This window comes from Gymnoscopelus microlampas (genome assembly GCF_963454915.1).
Source record: "Gymnoscopelus microlampas genome assembly, chromosome: 21".
Lineage (NCBI taxonomy): Eukaryota > Metazoa > Chordata > Actinopteri > Myctophiformes > Myctophidae > Gymnoscopelus > Gymnoscopelus microlampas.
The window spans coordinates 12,499,018-12,519,894 of NC_139958.1; the positions used below are offsets into that span (position 1 = coordinate 12,499,018).

Sequence of the window (20,877 nt, forward strand, 5' to 3'; positions counted from 1 at the left end):
GGAACAAAGATATTTTGAGATCGGGGTCCACCGCCGAATAACACATATCATTTTGGGGGTCCTTGACATGAAAAATTGTGAGAACCACTGATATATAGCAACATAATTTTTTTTTTTAAACTAAACTGTTAGGATTTAGAAGGAATACCAAAACGCTCGCCCACAAAACACAGTCGCCCCGGGTCTTAACGGGTTTAGTAGTTTGTGGGGGGGATCTATACTTTACTTGAGTATTTATATTTATCACAACTTTAACTTTTAATACATTGCATTAAAAAATAGATTCTTCTCAGCAAAGGTTGGATTGGGGGCTACAGAAACAGGAGGCTCCTGACCTATGGGTCACATGGCCATGTCTACTTACTTACTTCATTAACATTAGACACCTCGTAACTCACTATAAAATAGAATCAGACAGCATAATACTCAGTCTGTAATCTGTGATATTGGACCATCTGGACTGTGGGTATTCGTGTGAGACCGGATTCGTGGGCTCTGTCAGCAAGACAAGTTGAGGGTGACATATATCTCCTAAAAGATCACACAGCTGAACCATTTGCTTATTCTTCATCTCTGGAAACATGTTATGCATGCATGTTGCATGCATCTAAACCAGGGGTTCTCAAACCTTTTTATACTACAACCCCATTTTATGGGGAATGTTTTTGGCGACCTCACTCTTTATTTATAGTGCAATTTCAAAGTGGATTAGCCAGTCATAACTCTTAAGATTCTAAACAGTTGTGACTGGCTCAGTCAGACTGCCAACATCCACAACGTTTGTTGTTTAGATGCATGTTTGTGTTTGTATTTCAGGGCTGGTTAGCAGAGGTGGAAGGCAGGATGCCATCTAAGAGTGACGCCCACCGGAGACAAAGTGGACTCTATGAGACGCAGAACAGTACGACGCCTGTGGGTAATAACTGTGCCCAGGACAGAGAGAGGTATAGCGCACACACATGCACGCACGCACGCACACACACACACACACACACACACACACACACACACACACACACACACACACACACACACACAGAAATGTTTCTCTTGTTTGTTTGTTTGTTTGTTTGTAGGGTTGCAACTATCTATTATGTTTCTTTTGATTACTTTTTCGATTAATCGGATAATCAAGAAGCATGTTTTTTTAATAAAATATATTTTTTTTTTATATCAAATGTACAAATGTATTAACCACTTAAGCCTTACTCGTGTTGTGAGCTTATAGATCCGCTAAATATTTTTTGGGTGAAAGTTAAAAAAAAAAAAATTATTACAAAATGTTTGCCTATAGTGGCATGCCCAAATAATGACATGCCCCGATTTGTTGCATCCCTATTGTTTGTTTTCCAGAAAATGACGGCGTGTATTACTTAAGGTTTTCTTTTAACACTGTTATCGTGTTTGCTGTCTTTTGAGCAGCCCGGATGGCAGTTACACAGAGGAGCAGAGTTCAGAGACTCAGGTGAAAATCAACGCCACCCCAAACCCCAACCCCAACCCCAGCCTCCCTACCTCCAGCACACCAGAGTTCGATGACGAGTTTGATGATGAAGAGACCCTACCCACCATTGGCACCTGCAAAGCCCTGTACCCTTTTGAAGGTAGGCCTATAGCTAATGATCATGAGAAGATCCAAATCCCTTCATTCAGTCTATAGAAGTGTCCAACAATCTCCAATAACATTATTACTATTATCATAAAAATTGCTTGCGAGTGTATCAGCCTGTCCGTTGCGTATCTTGAAAACCCCCCCCCCCCCACTACATATTGTATAAAATTGTGTTGCATATGAAACTTTTTTCATAGATTTCATAGACTTGTTTGACAGCAGTCTCTGTGTTGTGTAAATTAATGTTTGTTTGTTTACACATTATAATTTATATTAAAGGACACTTCTCCGGTAGGAGACTCAAATGCAGGTCAATTGAGTCTGCCGGTCATCAAATTATTGGCTTAGGAATGTGACAAAAACAAAAACATCTCCATGAATTCAAGGCTTCATGGGTTGTGTAATTGATAGGAAATAGGTGAACTACTCCTTTAAAATGTTCATGTTAATGTGGATTTTCAACCACTTAAACCCCCAGTACTTTACATTTGACCTTTGGCTCTGTACTATGTTGTTTTCCCTCTACACCAAACCTCTTGCCTTGTATCTGTTTTCCTTTTCTCTTATCTCTCCATTGCCAACCGTTTCTCTGTTGTTCCCCCATGCAGGTAAAAATGAAGGCACCATCTCAGTGACGGAGGGGGAGCTGCTCTACGTTATAGAGGAGGACAAAGGAGACGGATGGACGCGTGTTCGCAGGAACGAAGACGAGGAGGGATACGTCCCCTCGTCCTATGTCGAAGTCTTTTTGGAAACCAATGCCAAAGGTGCTATGACATACATTTAACTCCGAAAAACATTCTTTGTTCTTTAGATTTTTTTTCCCTTACTGTGAGTCAGAAAATGTAACATCATTCTCTATTCCTGGACGTGATTCCGATAAGAGAATGTGATCACAGAATGCCCTGACTTCCTGTCTCGTCATCATCAACAACAACGATGGACCAATCAGATTTGTCCATTGTGCCTGTACAAAGACAATTGGGTTAGGTGGGGTTAGTTACAGTTGGAGTTAGTATTAATATTCTATTACAATATTGCTATTACAACAGTGGTTCTCAAATGTTTTTGCTCGAGACCCCAAAGAGAATTGTGATGTCTTTCTGGTGCCCAAACACTTAGGCCCCATTTCAAAATCTGTGAAAATTGCCAATCTACAAGCTCACAACGTGACGGTCCGTGACGTGGAGAGCTTGCAGATTTGCTATTTTCACTATTTGTTAGGAAACATAAAAAAGGGGATATTTACTCGAAACCCCGTGTGTTTGGGAACCACGGTTTTACAACATTTGGAATCGTCCCAGAAAACACTGAGACAAGCTGCTGGCGGGTAAGTGAGAAGAACTGAAATTGGACTTGCAATATATCTGGACTGGAGAATAGAAGTCATATTCACTGCAGTGTCACCTAGTGGTCACAGAAGATAAGACAGGGCAGGTGTAGTTTAGCTCAGTGGTTCTCAACCTTTTCAGGCCGCTTTTCAGGCCCCAGTTCAAATAATCATAATTGAACTAGGGGCGGCCATAGCTGAGTGGTTAGTGAGCCCGCCTAGGGAGCCAGAGGCCCTGGTTGTCCCAGGTTCGATTCCAGGCCAGGCCAGCATATGTGTCGATGAAATGAAATTTGTCCCTGAGCAAGACTCTTAACCCCTAATTGCTCACAGGTTCATCATTGGAAACAAGACTGCAAGGACTTTCATGAACGACCTGTTAAAAGGAATTATCCTTATCCCCACCCTGACAAGCACTATTATTTGACAATTTCGTCTGACCAGTTTTTATAGTCTAGTTTGTTGATTACTTTTGATGCAGCAATGGTCTTTTTTTTAGGTATTGAAAATGTCTTAAAAGTCCTTAAATTGTCACTTTACTGTCATCTTTGGACCCCCCCCACCACCCCCCAAAAAAAAAATCATGTGGGGACCCCTGACCCACAGGTTGGGAACCACTGGTTTAGCTCACGCACTGACAGTAATCAGCTGTACATATTTACATACATAGTACAATTATGTTTTGTCCTGATTTCTACACAGAGGCTGACATGTTAGGTCAGTGGAAAGTGGCTTATTATTTGTATGGTCCAAATGCCACTTAAATCACTCATTTTATGAATATGCTGAAAAATTACAATGAACAATATCAAGATACTGATCAAATCGACACCCAAGCAATTGTGTTTTGGTTGTTTGCTGTACCTATAATAGGAAAGCATGCCTGTTGTGCAATCATGCAAACGGAAAAGGTAATTTGAATATTATGTAATATACAGTATATATACATATGGAAGAAAAAATATTTTTGTAGGCTATAAAAAAATTAAAAAATAAATAAAAAGACTGCTCCCACTCATAAGTAGTATTGCATGCTATAGCTCAATATTAGTACTGGTAGACATAAAAAGATAATGTTAAGTTGTTATGGATATTATTTTTACCCTTACAATGGTTAGTCTCTTAACATAATGGATACAGTAAATGTCATGTGATGGCCAGCTAAACAAAAGTCTTTCTTTTGTAAGTCATTGCATTTGGTAATGCTAGTGTTGGGCTGTGTTTCTGCAGGCCCATAAAGGAATACAGGAGTGAGAATTAGCAGTACTAAAACTCCATGGTGAGACGTTTCTGACATGCAGGGCTCACCGTGATGTTTAAAGCTCTGTGGTTTCTTGCATGGGGTTTGTGGAGGGCCGCCTCTGCGTGTGTGAGAGGGTGTGTTTGAAAGCATGATCCGTCTTCAAAGCACTTTTTTTGGTCTTATTGAGTTCTGCGACATTCCTTACCATTCAAAATGTCTGCTATGTTACAGCCTGATTTAGGGGCTTTTTGTGTCCACCAAGGTGTTTTTTTCCCCGGTTGAGAAAAAGCCCAAGGCGCTCACCTAAAAAACGCTTCCAAACACCCGAGTTGAAAATATTTCAGCTCTCAGCAAGCAAATAAAAACGCCACACGTGAGCTTGCGAGGACAAAATAACTCGCTCAGCACCTCGACATGCTGCTGGGGTGTTTAAAAAATGTGAAGCTCCCATTATTGCAAACAATTCAAAGTGTGCTCAGGAAATAACATCATGGTGGACACGGCCCTTTATACTTTGTCACACTACAACATATTGCATACCTAAAATAGAAGATCGACACGTTGTGTGTGAGCTTGTAGGTCTGCTATTTAAGGCAACATCATCATCGGGTGCTGGGGCATAAATTAGGCATATTGCTGCTGCTCAGATTTATTTTGAGGATTTCTTGATTTAGACGTAGGCTGAGATGTCAAATAGACAACAGCTTTCTCATTACAAAACTGTTGTTGTTCCTGCTCATTTGTTTTCTGTCACAGCTTATGGTTCAAGTTGGAAACATCATTTACATTTCATACTTTAAGGGCCATTCACACCGAGCAGCACTAGAACTATAAAACTATACAAAAATATAGTTTTAAAAATCGTTCTAAGTCAAGTGGATGGCAGAGTTTGCACCAAAATGATGACAAATACAATGGTGAACGATAATACTGTAGTTATCGTTATAGTCATAGTGCTCAGTGTGAACAGCCCTTTATGGAGGTGCAGTTGAAATGTTGTGCATGCATACAGCACTAGCACATTTTGAGATAACATGTGCTTTCAGCATGTTGTGACAGGTTAAATTGGGTTTCATTTAACTTGCATTCATGCCAGAACATAAACCAAACTAAGCAGAATATGCTGAATTGATTTTTTTTTGCTCATGGTACAATAACTGCTAAACAAAATAATATGGACAATTAACAGACAGTTTTCACCTAGGTATGAACAGATTACATTAGAGTACCTTGCTGACACCATGGCATCATTCATCCAAAATAGTTTAACCACTTAAACCCTATACACTTCTCCTCCTTTTTTCCCCCTCCACCAAATCTCTGTGCTGATCTACAAGCTCAAATTGTGCCGCTGTGTTGTGAGCTTGTAGTTCTGCTAATATTCGCCCCCAGAATAGGGGCGAGCGCTATAGGGTTCATGTGGTTAATGTAATGGAATGACTGCTTCTTCGTTCTTCATTCTATATCTGTCTGAATATCTTTTGGGTTGCTGTGTTTTCAACTTGATTTCCTTGAGAGCTATATCTAACTTTTTCTTTTTGTCGTTTTTTTTGTTTGTTCTTTTTTTTTTCTTTTTCTTATTTGCAGATTCCTAAAAGTGTGAGGCTGGATGAGGACTGGCAGGGCAAGCAGCCTGGAGAGAAACCACCGCGCTAAAGTCAGAGAGACAAAGTGAACGATGAACAGATTGATTAAAAACATATCTCAATTTACAAACAATTGCAAAAAAAAAAACTACAACAACAACATAGTATTATGCTTCTCCTGTAAAAGTCGCTGTCATCATCAAGCAATGATAAAAGAAATTCCCTCCAAATATTTTTTAGCACCGATAACCTTTCCGTTCTTCACACGTGTACGACAACAATCACACACACAAACAATATCGTTTTTTTTGTCTACGTTGTCTCTGCAAAGCTTTGCATCTCGATGTAACTTGACTCCGCTTGGGCTATACCGCGTGTTCATGATTGCAGTTGTTAGCTCGCTCTCTCTCGCTCGCTCTGAAAACCTCCGCCCTTTTACCGCTTCTCCCTCTCCTCACCTTTTTGCCCCAACACACTCATGCACATACAGTAGGTACAGTATGGCAGGGTGGGGTCAGAAACAGGACGGTGAGACCAGCTGGAGATAGACCTGGATATAGACTCTGCCCGGCAACCCGGTTCAAATATAACCGGGGCAGAAAGCAGGAAGCCATGAGCCCCTCCCACAAACACACTCCATTCTACCTTTGTGGGTTTGCTCTGTTTGGGTCAGTGATTCTCAAACTTATTTAATTTCAAGGACCCCCAGTTAGATTTGCATTAGGCCACGGATCCCCATTTGATAGAATTGTGTGTCTCTGTGTGTCTCAGTGGTAATTTAACTCTGGGAGTGTACATATGGAACCAAATGGACCCGAAAGGGTCCATTTGGTTCCATTTGTCCACTCCCAGAGTTACAGTCCTAGTGGACCAGAGTTTTGACCAGAGTTTTGACCCATGGTGGTCCCCAGACCCCACATTGAGAACCAGTCTGTTCGGTCACTGACACAGAGCATATTCACTGATTAAAAGGCATTGCTGAGAGAATCGTCCAGCATGCGGGACCCATCTAGGAGTGGCATAAAAGCGGCAATCCGTAACTTTCTTGACCTACCTGCACGGGGTTTGAACCCAGCGGGTATTGCCCTTCGCGAGCACTGACATTTCTACTGTTGAGCTAATATTGCCTTCTGAGCGTCATGCAGTACCTCTTGTAAACCACAAGGTGTCCTATAATTTCTCCTCCAGAGCGACTTACAAGTGTGAGATCTAAAGAGGCAGAGTTAGCATGAACTCTATAGTCCGCAAACAAGGTAAAGAGAGAACAGTGTAGTGCCTCAAAGAACCTAAACAATATGCTATCTAAATAACATTCTGTGGTCAAGAAAAATCTTCATAGTAATCTAGCCTTTATCGAAAAAAAGGAAACAAGAAGGAAATACAAGGAGAGAGGAGGGCTAGGGGTGAGGTGAAGTCTGAAGAGGTGAGCCTTCAGACTATACGGCGGGAAATTGGGAGTGAGTCTGCGGTTCTGACTGCAAGAGGGAGTTTATTCCACAGTTTGGGAGCCAGGGGGGAGAAGAGTCTAGGAGGAAAACAGGGTGTTTTAGGGAAGCCTTGGACAGCATTCCTACAGTATGTTAGCTGATCAAAGTGAGTGGTAAGGCTTGGGCTGTGTGTCCTATACGACCCAAACGACAGGATAGTAAGAACAGGTAGAGCAACTACAACCACTGCAGTTGTGTTAGTCATATTGTTTTAACATATACTGTTCTATACAGATTGGTCAGAATAACATTTTATTCACTGAAGAAAGTTATGGATTGCAGCTTTAAGACAACCTACCATTCATTCCACTCACAAAATCAGCTCTATATTACCAGGTTTACAAACCATACGTAAAGGAAGGACAGAGATACAGTATTTATGCTGAACGTCTGGGGTATATGTTTGTTTCGTGTGTGTGTGTGTGTGTGTGTGTGTGTGTGTGTGTGTGTGTGTGTGTGTGTGTGTGTGTGTGTGTGTGTGTGTGTGTGTGTGTGTGTGTGTGTGTGTGTGTGTGTGTGTGTGTGTGTGTCTCTCTCAGTGAAGATCTTTGTATTGTGTGTTTCACTCCCTCAGAATCATGTTGTGCATATTTCAACCATAATAACTCCCCCTGACTTGGAGTCCATCCATGCTGGGACTGGTATCCAGTCTCATAGTGACTGGGATGATTACTTCTGAGGTCATTTGAGCTTTTGTGTGCACCCCAGACAGTTTTTATGTTGCTTGATTCAATATTTATATATATTTAATATTCATTTGATCAGACACGCAAACCCTCCTATATAAGCTCATTCAACTTCAAGCTCACTGAAAACACACATCCCTGCTTCTGGTGGCTGATATTGTACTTCCAATGAATGGGGAGACCATCATTTTCCCAACTACTTTATTATGTTAATATAATCTGTAATGAAATGTTGCATCCAGGAGTCCCGGAAGTCCATGCATGAAATCCATGAAGTCCATGCATGAAATGTCGAATCAAAACTGTCTGGGGTGCACACAAAAAACTCTGAGCAGAAGTGTTTCAAAGTGTAATTCCCCTTTAAACTCCATCATCTTACGACAGAGTCAGCTTGTATAGGTCGGCTATTTTCCGGCAAGCGATGCCGTCGTATAGCGACGCGTACATCAGGCTTCATCATCTCACATCACCACTGGTGTCATGTTCCTCTCTCTGACTCTCACATCCCTTGCATCTCCTCCTCTCCTAACCCTCTCTCTCCCTCGATCGCTCCCTCCTCAAGCGTCTTATATTGGCTGCTTTGAGCACTGTGCAACAGCAGTGTGGTCGTGTTCGGGTTCTGCATGCTTGCCCTGTCTCCTCCTCCTCCCACCCTCTGCTGGCAGCCCAGGGTGGTGGTCGGTGGCTTACACACACACCCCCTGCCGTGCCGTGCCGTTGTTGCCACTGGCCTTTCTGATTCAGTTAACCCCCCATTTGCCTGGTCATTCACCTTCTTAATTAACCTGTTACGCCACCATCCGGGTTCTGTGCCTGTGGTTGATTTATTTTTTTAATTTATAATTTTTTTGTTGTTGAAAGAAAGCTCTTATGTTGTTTCTTCGCTGGCTGATATTTTGTCTCGGAAAGCATGTTTACCTGACCTGTGTCCTTTAACAGTGAGTGAGTGAGTGAGTGATGCCCTCCCAGTATTACCCAGCTTAAAGCTGCAATCTGTAAGGTGTACGCCCCGGTCCCGCCCCGGGAATCGAACCCCGGGTCACCCTGCGCGAGCGCCAAAATGAAAGCCCTGTTTGGGCAGGGGAGATATTACACTCTGGATGTTGTGCAATACCTCTCATCAACCAGTAGATGACCTACAGTACCTACCTGTACATTTCTCAATAGAAGAGCAAGGAGACCACCTACAACCACTGTTGGACTTGTGCTAGAGATATTGTATAACTGTAACATAGTCGACCATACAGGGCAATTCAAATACCGTTTTATTCACTAAAAAAAGTCATGGATTGCAGCTTTAATCTCGTTACTCTAAGCAATTGACGGTAGGGGTCCGACAATGTCTTTTTCCTCAATCATGCTATGGTTGGGTGGGTTATGAATGTGTCATACTGTGATCACACACAGTATGGTTGTAATAATGTCAGCAGTGTCCCGTTTGTGTCTAAAAGCAAATGGTTGTGATAGTTTACAGTTATTATCACCTCGTCGAAACCACAGGTGTGTCAAATGTCTCCGTAATGGTCCGAGCATCAGTTATCCCCCCCCCTCCCCCGATTTATATCCAATGCTTTTAATATGGTCTGTTTACTGCTGTCTACTGTATATGAAAATATACTGTGATTCACTCCCACACAATGTCATGTGACTGAAACAATTAAAGGAGACACAGTTCTCTCAATTTTGGGCCTTAAAACCACTTAAACCCTATTATTTACTTCGTTGACCGGAGTGTCTATACCATGCCCGCTCCTTTTTCCCGTCTACAACAAATAAATAGCCGAAAATAGCCGTTCTACGAGCTCACGACGTGTGGCGTTTTGACACGTTGATCAGCTTGTAGATCTGAGCTTGTAGATTAGCTATTTTCTTCATCAAATGTTTTGCTAGGGTTCATGTTGTTAACCGTTTTTTATGCTACCACTATTTGAAAACTGAACGAACAATGCTGATGTCATCTGTGGTAAACTAAAAAAAGATTTTTCAGCTTTGTTTGGGGGCAACAAGAGATTCTGTCAGACTACAGATAAAATTATGTCCACTGTTTCCCTATCTCAAAGGCACATACATGTTAACATTTTTATTTCGTTTTTTAGTTTTTTTTTATGACATTGGGTCGAAGAAATGTTTCGCTTTATATGTTTTAGTGGTTTTTTTTTAAAGCTGGAAAAAAAATGTTGCACCTGTTTTTACCAGCAACTTGACTGAATGATCTGCCTACATGTTGAACTGAAATCCCTTAACTGCAAATATGTGTAATAAATATTTTTCTGTTTTGTTTTGTTTAAAATTTAAGCCGTTGTCAAGATCTCGTCTCAGTAAGTATTTTAATACATTTTTAAATGTAGTAGCGATTGACATTAATAGTGTCAAATCTGGAACAAACAGTGAATCGATTTGTCTCTATGGTTAACATGGGCGCAACGACTAATGCAAAACACCTGCTTCCGGCAGGGAATCAAGTCTAAAGAGCCCCAGTTTTAACTTTTCGCCCCCCACCCCCCCTTATCTTGACCTGTGAACATTATGAAAAAAGCCACTCGTGTCATTAAAATAAACCTAATATTCATAAGAGTCAAATAATTTCAAAGTTGGTGATATTTAGGTGAAGCACACATACTGAGTTATAGGGAGAGCGGTAGCTTTATGCAGTAAAATCCTCAGTGTTAATCGACACCATTTGTAACTCTGGGAGTGTACAAATGTGGGTCCATTTGGTCACATTTGTACACTCCTCAGAGTTAAATTAACCCGAAAATGTTGACAGTGTACAGACAGCCACGTCTACCAATGTTTAGCCAGTTCACCGGCTATATCTGTACAGAAGAAATGGCTTATTGGAATTAGAGAAAATATATGAATATATAAATACATTTTAAACTAAGAAAAAAAAGGAAAAACATCTATTTTAACTATTGAAGTTATACTGTTACCTTTTCTGCTTTGCTAAGTAAGACTTCTTTTTTTCTGTCTCTTGTTTTTTTGTTTTTGTTTTGTTTTTGTAAAGTCTACCAAATGGTGTGTTTTTGCACTTTTCGTTTGTGTTCCATTTGGTAGCCTATGCTTGTGTTTTTTGGAGCACTGAATACTTTGTATTGTGTTAACTGTGCCAATTAAATATACTTGGTAAGCAGATAGTCATGTGTTATGTCCTTTTCTATGCATATTGTCTTTCAAAAGTAAATTAAATTAGCCATAATCCCACACCAGACCATTACTATCCACTTATTGTTACAATGACATCACTTCAAGGTGGTGTAAGTGATATTTCTTTGTTAAAAGAAGTGTTAAATAACTATATTTTGATAGAAATCACTGCTATAGAGTGTTCAACAGGTTCCTTCCCATCTCTCCAGCTCTTTAGTGAACAGATGATACTGCACATTTTCAGGTCAGGATACCAATTTCATATAATCAGGAGAGAGAACTCATACAGGAAGTGATGAAACATATAAATGAGCAGACACAATTTGAACTGGAACACTCAAATCGAAGCCGATAAAGGATCTTTGTAGGGTTCTCTCTCCTGATTGGATGAAATGTGTAACCCACCTGAATAGTTTTTCTTCTGTTTATTAAAGAGATGGGGAGACCGCTGTTACTGAACAAACACTCTATAACAATGATAACTAGAATATGTACCTTAAACTTTTTAACAATCAACTTTTTGTTTTATGACTTACTTTATATCACCTTTGAAAAGGATCTAAACCCTAGGGCACAAAATGTGTGAGTTTGCTGCCATCTGAAGGTAAGAAATGATAATAATCTAAAGCAGGGGTCTCTCTCAGCAAGGACCCCCTAGCTGAGAGAGAGATGAAGCTTGGTCTTTTACTCGGTCTGCTATTTTTTCATAAATAGCTCCATTGACTATCATCAGTGTTGTGTAAATTAATGTTTTTGTTCATTTCAGACTTTTAACCACTTAAACCTTCAATACTTAGTACTTGATTGATGAAGAGAGGTGATCATGTTATTAGAGGCAGGTGTGTGAGAGCACTTGATAAAACTTGATTTGTTAGTAGTAGCAAAGAGAGTACATCCTCTTAATTGCTTTGTCCAATTTGATGTTTTTTTTCTCCACTTACCCTCTACTTACCTTCACCAGGAGAATGAAGTTATAATTCATGTGGAAGTTATAATTTCATGTTAGTGATAATTTCATGTGATGTGTGTATAAAAAAGTGAATATTAAAAAACAATAGTTATAAATAGCATGGTTATTTTAAAGAGGACAGGACACCATTTCATGTTGCATTGTATGTAATGTTTGTTGTCAGTTTTACTCCATGACCCTTAAGGGTCCGCAGTAAAAGAACAAATGGGAACGTATCTGGGTTCTATGTTCCCCGCTTACAACTCTAACACTAACCCTAATCCTCCTAACCCCTTTGGTAAGTGGGAACATAAGAACCCGGGGACTGTCGTTTCTTTCTATGGGTAAGTGGAGTTTAGCTCGCTGTTGAGCTGAAGTTAAGCTCAAGAACAGCTCAAACACTGAAGATTTTACAGTGTAGATTAAAAAGACATTGTAACAAATGCGGATTTGTGGCCTAATGTATATCAAATTGGGGGTCCTTGAAATAAAAAAAGTATACAGGATTTATGTTCATTGCAACTGCTTTTTGTTAAACAAAATAACATACAAAGGATATGCACATAGGCCTAAAGTATAGCTTCAGCCTTTTTTTTGGTCACCCTAAAAAAAAAAGGAAAGTTCAAATATACAGTAATGTTCTATTGTGGATATACTGTTGATGCTCGAAATAAACTAAACTAAACTGAACTAAAGGAAGCACAGCATAGGGCTCAGCATGCAACCCTGGGAGGCTCTGGTGTAGAGGTGTCACTTCCTTGACAACCTGCATGGGCTTGGTAGTTCTGCGTAGCCAGACGTTCAGAGTCAGATATCTCAGTCTACTGATATGTCTGGTAAATTAATTAATACAAATATGTCTGTTAACATCTAAATTCAACGTAGGGGAGACTGTCACTGGGCTTGTTGTCTGTATCGTTGACAACTGTAAACCTGCTTCAACTACTGAATGACACCTCGACGCATGTCCACACGCACATGAATGCACATGAACGCACATATGCGCAGACATACACACACAGAACTTCTGCTAGGTTGTGCATGACATGTAGCTTCCATTTGTTGTGTTTTTACTTTTTATACACAATACTGTCACAGAAGCTATATTTAAAAACATCAATAAAACAGTATTCTGTATGTGCGTGTGTTCACTTGGGGGCGGCGTGCGTGCGTGTGAATGTGTGTGTGTGTGTGTGTGTGTGTGTGTGTGTGTGCATGTGTGTGCACGTGTGGCACACCAGTGTGGCTGAGCATCTTACCAGACAGGAAATGGACCCTTCAGCCAACCAGAAGCAGAGGGGGCTTTGTCAAACAACGTACTGCAACTGTCTCTCAGTCAGGTTGTCAGGATGAAATTTGCATCAACCTGTATGATAACATGTGAGTACTTTTTTAATTTTAATTTGCATTTTAATGAGACAGAAATCCACTGTCACCAAACTAGGTTATTAAAGTGCTGGAGGGATGGTTAAGTGTTTTTATCTAAAGCAAATGGAAGCTCAGGTTGAAAATGGATGAGGGCCATTACTATAAAGCAAGGGTTCTCAACCTTTTCAGGCCGTGATCCCCCAAAATAATCCTATTTAAACTGGGGACGCCCCACACTGGGGGCGGCAGTAGTTCAGGGCTCAGGGCGGTGGCTGAGGGGTAGAGTGGCCGGGTAGAGTGAACTGGAAACCACAAGGTTCCCAGTTCGATCCCGGGCTGGGGCGCTCCGCAAGAGTTAGTGTCGAAGTGTCCTTGAGCAAGACGCTGAACCCCTAATTGCTCCCGATGAGCAGGTTGGTGCCTGGCATGGTTTCCTCCACCATCGGTGTATGAATGTGTGTGTGAATGGGTGAATGTGATGCACAATCAATGTAAAGCGCTTTGGATAAAAGCGCTATATAAATGCACCATTTACCATATAAATGCACCATTTACCCCGACAAGAACTTGGAATGTATAGGAGTTGTAATGTAATTGTTTGGCTCAGTTTCACAAATAAATATTGTGGAAAATAGCCGTTCTACAATCTACTCGTAGATTAGCTATTTTCACAATTTTTGCAATTCTTTCTTATATAATTTAACAATTTGGCCAATGTTCGACCAGTTTTTATAGTATAGTGTGTTTTGATGCTGTAATAGTCTTTTTTTTAGGTATTAAAAAGATCTTAGAAGTCCTTAAATTGTCACTTCACTGTCATCTGCTATAAAGCACTATAACTAGCTATATCATTTACCATTGTCTTTGTTAGTTGTGATGTGTACGTATCTTGCCATCCACTTGAGTTAGAGAGATTTTTAATATATAAATAAATGATAGCGCTTGGTGTGAATGGCCCTATAATACAAATGAGTGGATGTGAGGTTTATGCTGCGTTCACACGGGCAGATACAAAGATACAAAACTGCAACTGTAGCTCGATGATGGATGCACACTTGATGTCAACGACCGTGTTGAGCAACACAGATACAAAGCGACAGAGTCACAAATATGCTGTGTATGTATCTCTGTATCTGCCCGTGTGAACGCAGCATTATATGTAACGTTAGTGAACCTGAGGTTCTGTCAGTACAACTCCAATTACATGGAGTGTGGTTAAAGTGTGGAAGTCTACTTGTATCATAAAAGGTCCTCACAGCTAACATCCCCTCTCACCCTGCTGTAGAGAGAACAAACTTTCTGCCAGCCGATCAGGACCCAGCAGGTTTTAAAACTTGGCATTATTGAGGGTTAACAAGGTTTGATTCTATTGTCACTTTCTCAGTTTCAGCAGTGAAATAATCTATTATGATGTACTGACTGCTTTTAGTGTAAAGTGTCTTTGGGTGACGTATGTAGAGCGCCCTATGTCTATGGTTATCTAAACATATTGTTAGTGTTTATTACAGAGCTTATCTAAGACTGTCCAGACTACTAAACAGGCCTGGCTTGACAAAGACTTAGACATCACTATTAAGGAGGACTCAGACAGACAGAAATTATGCAAATCCATTCAGTTCATAGTAATGCGCACATACTGTACAATACGTACTGTAAAAACCTGTTGTTAATAACATCTGTTCTTTAATTCATCACCTCTTTGCCTTGAATGTGGTTGTGAAACTGGTATCCATTGTTTCTGGTCCTGTTACAAAGCTTTAAGTTTGTGTTATTCCAATAGATTGTCATCCTCATGTTTTCTACTGGCTTTGCTGATGATTCAAATCATTAAAAAGACATCATGCATTTTTGTGCTCTGGCAATCTGACCTGTAGAAATAAAGTTAATAATGTTACACTCAATAAGCTATTTAAACATTCAATCTTTCATTGAGGAAGAATATTTTCTTTAGACCAAGAGGTAGAGAGAATGTGTGAAAAAGAGAGGAAGAGAGAAATAGACAGAGAAAGAGAGAGAAAGAATGAGTGTGAAATATTGACAGAAACAGGAAGTCAGAGACGAAAACACACAAAGTTACGTGAAGTGTAGTACAATGTAAAGCTGTACAGTCTTTCTTATTTCTGTCCATTCAACCATTGTATTGTGTGTTGACATTGTTGTTAGTTTTATTGTATGTGTCCATAATATAATCCATAATGAATAATCCATGATGAGATTGCTCTTGGTTTAGATCTAGTCACATTTCATTGGTGTGTGGATCATTAGTTGTCTGTGGATGGACTGAATGCAGCTCTAGGCTCTGGCTGCAGGACAATCATAGAATTGAATATTGACTATGATTCATGCACATGAAATTAATTTAATAACACAAATAAATGAACTGAACTACAGTATGAAATCAATTGAACTATTGATCTGAACCGAATAGAGAGCTGAATTGAATAACAATGATTAAAAAATACGTCTGTCTGTCTGTCTGTCTGTCTGTCTGTCTCTCCACAGTGCTGTATCTCCTCGTCTGCTGTGGACCTGCTCAAACAGATGGTGAGACAACTACGATACATTGCATTATGGGTAGTGTGAGACAAGCCATCTGATGTGTTTCAACCATCCTGTTAATATAAACTAGCGTTAATTCTGGGATGCCAACGTCAGCGAAGAGAGAGAGAGAGAGAGAGAGAGAGAGAGAGAGAGAGAGAGAGAGAGAGAGAGAGAGAGAGAGAGAGAGAGAGAGAGAGAGAGAGAGAGAGAGAGAGAGAGAGAGAGAGAGAGAGAGAGAGAGAGTGTCTGTCTGTCTGTCTGTCTGTCTGTCTGTCTGTCTGTCTGTCTGTCTGTCTGTCTGTCTGTCTGTCTGTCTTATGGTTTATTCCGTGGTCTACTGACCAGTTCAAATCATCCACAACTATCAATAGAATCAGGGAACAATACATATATTTTTATTTTAACATACAGTACATGAACTGTTTCTCATGTCTCTGCCCCCCAGCCTCTATCAGACTCAGGCCTGACAGGTCTCAGTTCGCTAGATATGAGTCTGTCTTTCTGAGCTGTGAGGACAGACAGTCTAACTCTACTGTCTGGAGAGTGAAGAGGACCAACATCAAAAACATCACCTCAGAGTGTGTCAGGTGGGGGAGGATGAACAGCACAGGATGTCTTGTCAGGTTTTTGCACCGGATGGATAGTGGATTTTACTGGTGTGAGTCTTCGGAGGGAAAGAGTGACACGGTTAAAGTCACTGTGACTGGTACGTTCTTTAAATAAACAACTTTGGTGTCTTTTTTTCTGTTAAAGAGTATTTTATGTTCATTGATTGACTGAGGTTTTTATTAACAAAATGAATATAATGTACATGTATATATATATATATATATCTGTCATAAGATTATAATACAAAAAAAGCTTGAGAGCTTATTTTCTGTTTGTAAAAAAAAAGTGTGTTTGTTTCGTTTTGTTTATATTTATACAATTTAAAACCTCATCATGTTGGGATAGTGTTGCTCAGAGTGATGTGCAGTAGGTGGCCAGTGACTTTGACCAGTTTCACTTTCAAAACCTTTGCATCGGAATGCGATGTGTTTAGTTCATATACATTTTTTCATATAGAGTCCTATCCGCAAATCCACCATTTAACTTCCACAATCCACATGATCCAAACCATTGTTGTGTGCCGCATTCTGTTTGTGTGACATGCATGATGCAACGGTTTTGAAAGTGAAACTGGTCAAAGTCACTGGCCACCTACTGTAACCTCAGTCAAATGTTTCTTCTATTCTGATGTTAATTGTCATTGTTCAGGTGGAGATGTGATCCTGGGGATGACTGTACTTCCTGTGATGGAAGGAAGTGATGTCACCCTGCACTGCTGGTACGAAAATAAGACAACAGGGAAACCATCCTCTGACCTCCCAGCTGATTTCTATAAAGATGGATCCCTCATCAGGACTGAGTCTACAGGACAGATGACCATCCACAGTGTTTACAAGTCTGATGAAGGATTCTACAAGTGTAGCATCTCTGACCGTGGAGAGTCACCAGAGAGCTGGATGGATGTGAGAGGTGAGATCCTTGTATCACATACACACTATATGAAGAGTGATGAAAGGACTGGTTGTGCTGATTGGTCAGGAGCTTAACCCTGCCTAGGGCTGATATGACAGTTGACCAGTCAGTGCAAGTTAAGTCATATGTTCCCCAGGGGTTATATCGCAGTTCAGCAATCAGTGCAAAGTTACAATGTGAGGTCAGCTGACACTGTGAGTGTGCTCTCACCGTCAAACAAGATGAATCTCAGTCGCCAAACAAGGTACATTCAAAGCTGAAGAGAATTCAGCCGAATTCAACCAGCTCATGCTGGGGATAAAAATAAATACAAAGTAATGCACAAGTTTGTTTCAACCCATGTTTCGATCCAATGTTATTCAATCACAAGCTCTTGTTAATCTTTTTCATTGGTTCGATATTTGTTAAACCCACAGACACACGTAACCACTTTAACTTTCACTTTCAAATCTTTTGGAAAACAGCTAAATTAGCAGATCTACAAGCTCAACGTGGTATGATGTGCCACGTTGTGAGCTTGTAGATCGGGTATTTCTGCTACTTTTGTGCGACACTCTTGTCCAACGAAGTGGGGCTGGTTGGACATTAAAAGTTGAGATACAATTGAGGTTTCTGCCCCACAGCAACAACATAGGTTGTTGTAATAGGGGTAAGTGGTGAAGGGAATCTGTGTGTCATTCTCCTTCAGATATTCCGGACTCCAAAGACAACGACCAACCAGACCCTCCCTCTCAGCCTCCAAATTTCTACCCTCTGATGGGGGCTGGAGTCTCCATCTTTCTGCTGATTCTGGGTCTGTGTCTCTGGAAGAAATGCAGAGGTGAACTGATGTGCACGCACGCACGCACGCACGCACGCACGCACGCACGCACGCACACACATTTACACTATACACTGTACTTGTGTATTTTAACTTGTCCAATATAATACAATACATGACTTATTTCACAGCATATGCACTTCCAATACTGTGTGTTCACATTGATGATACTGTACGTGGTCTTTTTGTATTTTATTTACAGATCCATGTTGTATCAGGTAAGAACAGTAGATCTCTGTCTATTCATCTACATGACAGCACTAGATTCCATCTTGTTTTCTACTTCATTACTGATAAATATTTATCTTTTAATTAAAGACCTGTACAGTCTCAGGAAACCAATCAGGGCTCAGCAGCAGACCAGAGGACCAATCAAAGTGGAGCTCCTGATGATCTGTACATCCCTCTGCAGCACGGTCAGTCTTTGAACCAATCATGTTGGTTAAGAACACTTCTGTTCTGAATCCACTGCAGTGCGTCCAGCTTTGTCGAGCGTCTATAGTCTCGATACGAACACAATTGGCCTGTGTTCGGGGGTGGGAAGCCGGATGGGGAGGGGGATATTTGTCACTGCACGTACTCCTACGGGCTGGGGCGGCACCTGTCAGCAGGGAGTGTTGGGCGGGAGGAGTAGGACGGAGGCTCTACGTCCTCCCGGTGGGGGCTCCTCACTGGGAGGTGAGCCAGTAGGACAACAGCAGTGACAACACACAAATGTGTGTGGGAAGGAATTCATTCGTATATCGACTAAATTGGGGAGAAAAAAATAGAACCGTTCTGACAAGGACTGGTTCTATTAACTATCTATTTATCTATTTTTCTCTTTTTAAATCTCCGACAGTCTCATAGGCCCGAAGGCGGATATTATGGATGTATCCAAAATCACTCCCTACTCACTATAAAGAGCACTATACAGTATAGTGATTATGCCTTTTTGTAGTGTTGTCCGAATGTACAGTGATAATTATTATATTCTATATAGTGGACTCATTCTATCCCAAAATGTATTGTGAAAGGTAGGGCATAGACAAATCCACAGAAGCGCTGCCTGTAGGCAATCATAACTGCGGTGTCGCGGTGCGGAGCGACAGCTGCTTGACACCGCAGTTATGATTGCCGTTCTGTGGATTCGTCTATTGAACCAACCATTGGTCACTATCACAAATCCTATGCATTGGGTTGAAAGAAAAATGCCAACATTGATCTGGCACGTTTTAAATGTGTGACCTGTGTAGAGTCCAAAATGTGTTTTTATTTTTTATTTAATGAAGTGCACTAGGACTGAATAATAAATGCAACATCCATCCTCAAATTGGAATCACATGTTGAGGGGCCTCTAGAGATTAACTGAGTAATTAACTAAATTGAAATAACTAATTTGAAATAACAAAAATAAACACCACAATAATGATTATTTTGTTTAACTTTAGGCAACACAAGCGTTTATGGTGTGATCAATGACTCTGATTCTGAGCCTTCTGATGAATATGAAAATGAAAATGGTACAGTATACAGTATATATTTTTTAGACATTCCATCCATATCTAATTTCATTTGGTTTTACTGTAGAATGTTAATGTTAGGAGTGTCATTTTTGTTTTTGATTTTTTGCATCAAAGTGGGGTTCCTGATGATGTGTACTGCCCACTGCAGCACGGTCAGACAGACAGACAGACAGACAGACAGACAGACAGACAGACAGACAGACAGTTGGTTTCTGTCGTTAAATTCATTTAGCATTAGGCCTAAGTGTGAAACATAGGATAAGTAGAGAGTAGAGATATATATTTTTTTAAAGTAGGATAGACAAATAGACTTCTTCACCCTATAGCCATCTGCACTTGCTGCGACTGAGTTAACATAATGTATATAACCTGACACCTCTGACAGGACAACTGTCTAACCTTTATAGCTGAATATAAGTGCATTAAAGTCGATCAGTTCAGATGTGTTCGTCCTTCCCTACTAATTTGCAGAATAATGAACACAATTGAAACCATGTTTAAAATAAAACAACAATTTGTCCACTTTAATGTTTACCTTTAGGCAACACAAGTGTATATGAAGTATCAAGACGATCTGATGTCTATGGAAATGGTACGTTATACTGTTTAAATGTTCTCATATTATACTGCTGTCTAGAGTTATTCATATTTTGTGGTCAAGTGGTTGTTGAGTAAATGTCCAGCAAGCAGAGATATATCTATGTGATTTATTAAGATGGAATGGGAACTGAACTCAGTGAACGACAAAAGTTGAACTCTATCAACTAACTGACAGATGAATACACCAACATTTTTATCAAACTGTTCAATGACCCATATTCTGCAAAGCTACTAATTGTCTTTCAACTCATGTTTCAGTCACAGTATCACCAAGACCTAAATCTGAAGTTGATCCAGTTTATTCAAATCAGCAATAAGTCTACAAAATAAATGTGGAGGTAATGCTATGTGTATCATCTGCATATGTTTTTACAATAATAAAAAAAAAAGCTGTACATTCCACTGTTAATTAAGTAGGCCTATTATCCTATTACATAAAATACCAGACTACATTGTATTGCATGTTCAATGACAGTCTATCC

The 20,877-nt window shown here is 40.3% G+C and overlaps 2 protein-coding genes across 12 annotated transcripts in view; both read left to right on the forward strand.

Moving 5' to 3' along the window:
• The window catches only part of fnbp1b (formin binding protein 1b), a 104,675-nt gene extending 98,149 nt beyond the window's left edge, over nucleotides 1–6,526 (forward strand). For 10 of the 11 annotated variants that reach the window (XM_084047795.1, XM_084047792.1, XM_084047796.1 and 7 more), the window contains 3 exons: nucleotides 817–944; nucleotides 1,423–1,604; nucleotides 2,221–3,083. In XM_084047795.1, coding sequence (XP_083903921.1) covers nucleotides 817–944; nucleotides 1,423–1,604; nucleotides 2,221–2,399 — 489 coding nt within the window. In that variant the 3' untranslated portion in view covers nucleotides 2,400–3,083. Of the gene's footprint in view, nucleotides 1–816; nucleotides 945–1,422; nucleotides 1,605–2,220; nucleotides 3,084–5,772 lie in introns of those variants that run through there. The other variant, XM_084047793.1, reaches the window with a different exon arrangement.
• Nucleotides 6,527–13,343: 6,817 nt separating this feature from the next.
• Nucleotides 13,344–18,718, forward strand: LOC311037246 (uncharacterized protein; the record flags this gene model as incomplete). The annotated part of the gene is made up of 6 exons (XM_084046370.1): nucleotides 13,344–13,420; nucleotides 15,911–15,952; nucleotides 16,395–16,655; nucleotides 17,207–17,467; nucleotides 18,159–18,290; nucleotides 18,609–18,718. The coding sequence occupies exons 1-6, from the start codon at nucleotides 13,390–13,392 to the stop codon at nucleotides 18,716–18,718; spliced, it is 837 nt and encodes a 278-aa protein (XP_083902496.1). The 5' UTR covers nucleotides 13,344–13,389.
• Nucleotides 18,719–20,877: the final 2,159 nt, after the last annotated feature.